The following is a 7,340-nucleotide window of genomic DNA, read 5'->3' on the forward strand; positions in this document are numbered from 1 at the left end:
CACTGCTTCATGGGTACAAATGAATTTCTCTTGAGCTTAGTTTCTTCAATTAGCACAAGTCTAATTTTTTGGTCGCAGAGTATTTTGACATTCCTTATTGATTCGAATATTCATCTTATATAATAAAAAGATCCCTCATTTCCTGGGTCGCCCCTAATAAAGGAAAAGCTTTCCTGGCTTCGTAGTGCTGACTTCATGCTTTGCTACCTTCATGCACAAGTTGTCTATATTTTATATTTTTGATATTTTTATTTTTGATATTTTTGATATTTTGTATTTTTTTGTTTTCTTTTTATTTGCAAGCTAATGAAAGCAGGCAACAACGTGTGGTGTGATAAGGTGAGAGAGAGAGGAGTGAAATAGAGAGGGAGGCATGCTAGGCGGTGTGTGTGTAATGCAAGTGCAATGACTATGGGGTGCACCTTGAAAGCCTATGGAATAGGACTAATTGAGCATGTTTGCAAAATGTGTTGTGCTTGCCGACACAAAAAAAAATTGCTTGGTATGCTAAGAGGTATTCTTGATTTGAGTTTTTGTCTTTTGATCTCCACTAAACCAAAAAATCCAAGGTGAAGTAACATTGAAATGTGTTGCACTGATGTAGCTTGAGGGCCTCTTCAAATGCAATGACCTTCACTTGCATCTTGAAGGCATGCAACACTATAAGAGCAATTGATAATGGGGAACAAATTCATGATTAGATTGCTAGACAATGAGTTGCTTGGAATGCATTGATAGGTGTGTATGCCAAATGCAATGCTTTTGCAAAAATGATGAGTGGAGCCTTCTGTTTATGATGTTATCTCTTTACATTAATTGTAGTTTATGGCTAACAAATCATCACAAAGAAGCATGGAACTATTTTGAACTGATGCATTTAATTGGGCCTCTATATGAATGCAATGACCTTCACTTGCAACTTGAAACTTTGTTGCAGCATAGGAGCAAATGACAAGGTGAAAATAGTTATGATGTGCATGTATGTATGTATGTGCATATGATATAGGGTGGAGAAGTTTGAGAAGAGACCATTATGTCAAGTTGCACATGCTTATTTGGTTGCATGTATGTGAACTAATGTGTGCTAAGCACAAGATTCATAAGGAGATTGCCACACAGAGGCTGTTGGGGACTAATAGTGTGCTTGGTAGGGAGAGAAGCACGGATGATGTCTACTTTAAACCATGCATAAGGTGTTCTTGGGATCTCTTGGACTTCTCACATTCAACGATATTTATAAGTAGATCTGGAAAAAGCATAATGAGTGCTTGAGGAGCTTGTTGCTCGCCAGCAAGACCAAGGTGCATGAGCTATGAATTGTTTTGAACAAATGCATAATGATGGCCTCTCTCTTGTACATATGCCTAGCAGGACCAAGGTGGGGAAGCTATGAATTGTTTTGAACAAATGCATCATGACTACCTCTCTCTAGACACAATGACCTTTGCTTGCATGTTGAAAGTATGTGGAAGCATAAAAGCAATTGACAAAGGGCAATGCATGATGAGATTGCTTTACAGAGGTTGCTTGGAAAGAATATTGTGGTTGGCATTGTTTTGATGGATATGATGTTGAGATTGCAGTGCTCTAATGTTGTCTCTTGGAATGCATTACATGTAGACAGGTCTGTCCACTTGATGTAGTGCTTGGTTTGTACTATTTGCACAATGTGCCCAATAGGAGGAGGTCAAGGAAAAGTAGACTTTTTTTTAATGGTTATACAATTTGAGGGCCTTTGTCTAGACATGGTCAACTTCACTTGCATCTTCAGCATGTGGGCGGTACAGGAGCAAGTGAGAAGGAAAAACAAATTCCTAATGCAATTCTCTGTCAAGGGTTCTTAGGCAATGCCTTGGTGGACATGCATATCAAATGAATGATGCTTGCAACAGAAACACAAGTGCTCGATGTGCTGCTACAAATTAAGGCTTGCCTCCATGGTATGCATTCGTCCCCGTCTGGAGGACGAGTGGCCCGTGGGGGACTAGTTGAACTAACAAATGAGGGCTGGGCATTTATTTCAAGTGAAACTTGTTAAGTCTTTTTTTTTAAATTGACATGATTGTACCAAACACACTCTTTATTCTACCCCTAGTTGAAGTGGTGAGTCAAGATTCAAACTTGTGTCCCAGGATGGTCTCCAGAGCTCTACCGCTATTGTCCCTAAGTCTCGTGCGGAACGGTGGGCAGCTCTTAGTACGAATGCATCTCGCTAACCTACTTAATTGTAGTAAGATTTCCTTAATCAATATACGTTAGTGTGTATGTCCATGAATGCACGTGTGCAAATGTTCTTCTTCTTCTTCATGGATCGAATATCTTTCCATGGGTCTCTGGGGGCAGAGGGCGGCTCAGAGAAGCCCTGGAATCTTCAAGCTGAGATCCCGCATCCCCACCCTTGTCGCGGTAAAGCTCTTGGCAATTGCTTTCTCATAGATTTCATGCTTGCAGATGGTGTGAGCACAACAAAGCAGCCATGGCAGAATCATTTCAGAGAGGGAAAATAAAGTTGAATAACGACTGCATGCCCTGCACAATAGAGGCTACAAGATTAGTTCAAGACCGTGCTGGGATTGGTTAACTGAAGACATGCTGGAAAGCAGGGAAAACAACAAAGGCAATCAGTTATGGTCTAATTTTTCAAACCCTGGTTCGGTGTTGATCAAGGGAGACAGGTTTGAAGACATGGTAAAGGGCAAGGGTAATCTGCTGTAGGTTCTGCAAACCCTAGCAATGAAGGTAGTGTTGAAGGCTTGCTTAGGCAGACGATACGGAAAGGGATTTCGCAAAAGAAATCATGTGTGGTTAGATCCTGCAAACCGTAGCTTGATTGTGCATAATAAAGCAATGCCCAAGCAGGGTGCGTATGGTAAAGTATTCAACAAAGGCCATCATGTATGGTTGAAATCTGCAGACCCTAGCTTGATGATGGACAATGAAGACATTTCACCGCAGGATATGGATGGCAAGGCACTTTACAGTGGTGATCAGGCATGGTTAAACTCTGCAAATCCTATCTTGCAAGAAGAATGTGAGCACATGTGCACGCCTAGCACTCTGCCTGGAGGGTGTTCACATGCTAGCACACCACAGTTCGAACATAGCAGAAGCTGGGAAACAATGAGCATAGAGGAGGCCCTCACTTGTCTGGAATACATGCCTGAGCAGCCTTCAGTGGAGAATTTCATCTCTGTTTTGCAGAAGTGCAGAAAAGAAAGAATTTTAGGGTTCATCAAGCGTGCTCATGCTCACCTCTGTGATAATGGCTTGGAAGCCCACGGAGTGCTTGGGAATACCCTCGTGCAGATATTTGTGGAATGTGGAAGCTTGCCAGATGCCCATCAGGTTTTTAACAGATTGGTCCATCGAAATGAGCATTCTTGGACTTCTCTCATACAAGGGTATAATGAATATGGGGACTTCCAGAATGCCCTTCAATCATTTTCAAAAATGCAAGAGGATTTTGTTGACCCTAGTAAGTATACGTTTGTAGCTCTACTCAAAGCTTGTGCTGGGAAGAAATGCATGGAGAGCTCTCGAGAAATACATGCCAAGGTCGTTAGGGAGGAACTTGAATCAGACCCTTTTATTGGCAACAGTTTGGTTAGTGTGTATGCCAAATGCGGCTTACTTCTTGAAGCAAGGAAAGTGTTTGACAACCTGCCAGTTCCTACTATTGTCTCATGGACTGCATTGATCACAGGCTATACTGAACATGGGCTAGGCAAGGAGGCACTCGGTTGTTTGGGTCAAATGCAGATAGAGGGCATGTGCCCGAATGCTTTTACACTTGCTTGCAGCCTGAAAGCTTGTGGAAGTATCGGTGCCATAGCCAGGGGCCAGCAAATACACAGTGTGATTGTTCTAGATGGATATGGGAAGGATTTGTATGTTGGCAATGCTTTGATGGATATGTATGCCAAGTGTGGTTCACTAGTGGAAGTCCAGGAAGTGTTCAACCTGCTGCCAGCTCGGGATGTGGTCACATGGACTGCATTGATAGCAGGGTATGCTGATCATGGGCTGGGTGAGGAGGCACTGAATTACCTGGAAGAGATGCAAAATCAAAGGGTGCCTATGAATGCTGTCACTTTTGTTTGCAGTCTAAAAGCTTGTGGCAGTATTGGAGGCATAGAAAAGGGTCAAGTGATACACATCAAGGTTGTCAAGGAGGGATTTGAACTAGATCCTTTTGTTGGCAATGCTTTACTGGATATGTATGCCAAATGTGGCTCACTAGTAGAAGCACAGGCGGTGTTTGACTGGCTTCCAGCTCGAAATGTGATTTCATGGAACATACTTGTAGCAGGCTATTCCGAACGTGGGTTTGAAAAGCAAGCGTTGATTTGTTTGGAAGAAATGCACAGGGAGGGTGTTCATATGGATGCCACAACGTTCATTTTTGGCTTGAAAGCTTGTAGCAGTATAGGAGCTATAGACAGGGGTCATGAATTACATGCTGAGATTGCCATAGAAGGATTTGAAAATGATCCTTTTGTTGGCAACAGTCTGGTGGAAATGTATGCAAAATTTTCTGCACTTGCAGAAGCGCAAGAAGTGTTAACACATCTTCCAGTTCAGAACGTAGTCACCTGGACTGCTATAATTGCAATATATGCTGAAAACGGGCTTTTTAACGAAGCTCTTAATGTTCTGGACGAGATGCAAGTGGATGGCATTTCGCCAGATGTTGTTACCTTTGTTTATGCTTTGCAAGCTTGTGGCAGCATAGCAGCTCTCGACAGGGGTCGAGAATTACACTGTCAGATTGTGAAACATGGTTTTGAGAGAGATTCTTTTGTCAGCAACACTTTAGTTGATATGTATGACAAATGTCACTCACTCACAGAAGCATGTGATTTGTTTGATCAGCTGCCAGTACGAAGTGCTGCCTCATGGAGTGCGTTAATTGCAGGGTATGCTGAAAATGGTCTTGGCGGGGAAGCATTGATCCTGTTGGAACAGATGCAAGTAGAGGGCTTGTCTCCAAATGCTGCCACATTTGTTAGCAGCTTGAAGGCTTGTGGCACCATTGGAGCAGTAGTTAGGGGCCAAGAATTGCACAGTGAAGTTGTCAAGAAGGGTTTATTGGTGGATATGGCTGTTGAATCGGGGAAGACCTTTAATTCCGGAGTCGGTGGAACTGCTGCAACGGAGGAAATCATTGGAAATGCTCTTATCGACATGTATGCTAAATGTGGGAGTTTGGTTGACGCTCATATGGTGTTTGACGCAATGCCAAAACGGAGTCTCATGACATGGAATGCATTGATGATAGGCTTCACAAGGAGAGGAAAGAATGAACTTGTTTTTGGTTTGTTTGATCAACTGAGGGACGAAGGTGTACAGCCAAATGAAGTCACCTTTCTCAGTGTTCTTACTGCATGCAGTCATGCTGGTCTTGTGGACAAGGGCCAGAAGTATTTCAAAGCTATGCGTGGAGAGCATGGCATTAATCCGACTATTGAGCACTACAATTGCATGATTGATCTCCTTGGTCGAGCAGGTCAGCTTGGTGAGGCTGTGAAACTGTTGGAGAAGATGCCTTTGCAACCCAATATGGCAACGTGGAACACCATCTTGGCTGCTTGTAGAAAGTGGGGTAATGTGGAGCTTGGCAAACGGGCCTTGGAGTGTGCGATGAGATTGGACGAAAATCATGCTGCAGCATTTATCTCGATGTACAACATCTATGCAGATGCTCACATGTGGACAGATGCAAAGAAGATCAAGGCAATGAGAAGGAAGAGGCTAAGGTAAGATAGAGTTGGGTTGAGAATGGCAACTAGCATTAATAGGAGGAGAGAGAGATCTCGACATTGTGTCAATTTGCGATGGAAAGTATTTTTGCTTGGCTGAGAGAGAGAGAGAGAGAGAGAGAGAGTATATATAAGAATACAGCACAACGGAAAGATAGATAGCAAAACGAAGTGCAATGGACAATTCAATAGATAGAGATTTTTTTTAAAAGACAAGTACAATGTGATGGTGCTGTCCATTCATGTGTACTCAAGTAGAACTTGGATGGTGATCTAGACGGACTTTGGATGGAGGAAGTACTAAGTGTGGAGGGTGTGGATACTCACAAGCATTGGATACCTTTCCTTGTGATATTTGTGTCCATACATAGAGGAAGTACTAAGTGTAGAGGGTGTGGATACTCACAAGCATTGGATACCTTTCCTTGTGATATTTGTGTCCATATATAGTGATGCACGTGGTGTGGTAGACGCGTATACAACGTGGATGGTTACACAGTATAAATGCGATCACCGCCTGCATATTATGAACACGGCCAACCGTCAATCCTCCACTAACAATGAACTTAGGTATTCTTGGAAATATTTCAAGAATATTTTTCATACTCTCGATCCGGGGACTCGTGCTCTTGATCCTTTTCAGGGACTCTTGAAACCCTCGAGTTGGGGCGTTGCTTCGAGTCCCAGCTAGCACTTGCATCCCTGATCATCTCCTGAGCATCAATGGTCACAATAATGATGTCATCGGCGTTTAAGCCAGGGTTTCCATCAAAGACGTGCGCACCAATGGCGTCGCCTCATAATGGGGGCCTTTACATAGATGTGTATCAAACATAGATGTGATATACATGCTAAGAGGTGGGTATTGAGTGTGTATTCTATGGTTTTATGTTGTTGGTGTGATTGTTTTTAGACTTGTGTGTGCATTCTATGGTTGGTCAGTTTCGATCCTAATGTAACCTTGCCTTTGAGGATTTGACATTATACTTTGTTATCATTTGGCTGATATGTCCACAATGTATTCTATTGGACTTGTATCTTGTACTCATTCAATTGATGCCTTGCCGCTCTTAGTTAGTCATGCCTAATGTTAAGTGCCTTTTTTATGACGGAAGTCAAAAACTTGTCATATAGAGGCATTAGGTCTAGGGTTTTGGTTATAATATCATCCTTAATTGCTCTTTATATAATGCTCAGTTATCTAGGGTCACTACCATATGGTAATTTTGATTGTGGGAGCATCATTGTTTCTTGGTATATAAAAATGTGACTCTTTTAAATTGTTAGGTGATTAATGAATAATCTATACAAAAAGATGAAGGAAAAAGTACTTTTGGTTTTTATACTCTTTGAAAGTATGAAAAAAGTACTTTTGTTTTTTGTACTCTTTGATAATACTTTCAGGTTTGAGATATGTGATGTAAGTTTTGTGGATAGTAGATTGAATGTATATTTTCCAAGTGCATCTTCAACAAGATACAATGGTACTATCTAAACGTAGGTAGGGTTTTGATTGAATAGGATTGCTTCTCTAATTTACATTACATGAATTGGGTTTAAATTATATATAAATTAGAATGC

General features: G+C 41.8%; 1 protein-coding gene across 1 annotated transcript; it reads left to right on the forward strand.

Moving 5' to 3' along the window:
* The first annotated feature begins 2,116 nt into the window (after positions 1 to 2,116).
* On the forward strand, positions 2,117 to 6,793 carry LOC147623775 (pentatricopeptide repeat-containing protein At4g39530-like). Its single transcript, XM_086820389.1, has one exon. It carries the CDS (start codon positions 2,734 to 2,736, stop codon positions 5,758 to 5,760), a length of 3,027 nt encoding a protein of 1,008 aa, XP_086676515.1. The 5' UTR covers positions 2,117 to 2,733; the 3' UTR covers positions 5,761 to 6,793.
* The last annotated feature ends 547 nt before the right edge of the window (positions 6,794 to 7,340 follow it).

Source organism: Cibotium barometz, chromosome 26 (genome assembly GCF_041138505.1).
Source record: "Cibotium barometz isolate CiBa-2024 chromosome 26, ASM4113850v1, whole genome shotgun sequence".
NCBI classification, from domain to species: Eukaryota; Viridiplantae; Streptophyta; class Polypodiopsida; order Cyatheales; family Cibotiaceae; genus Cibotium; species Cibotium barometz.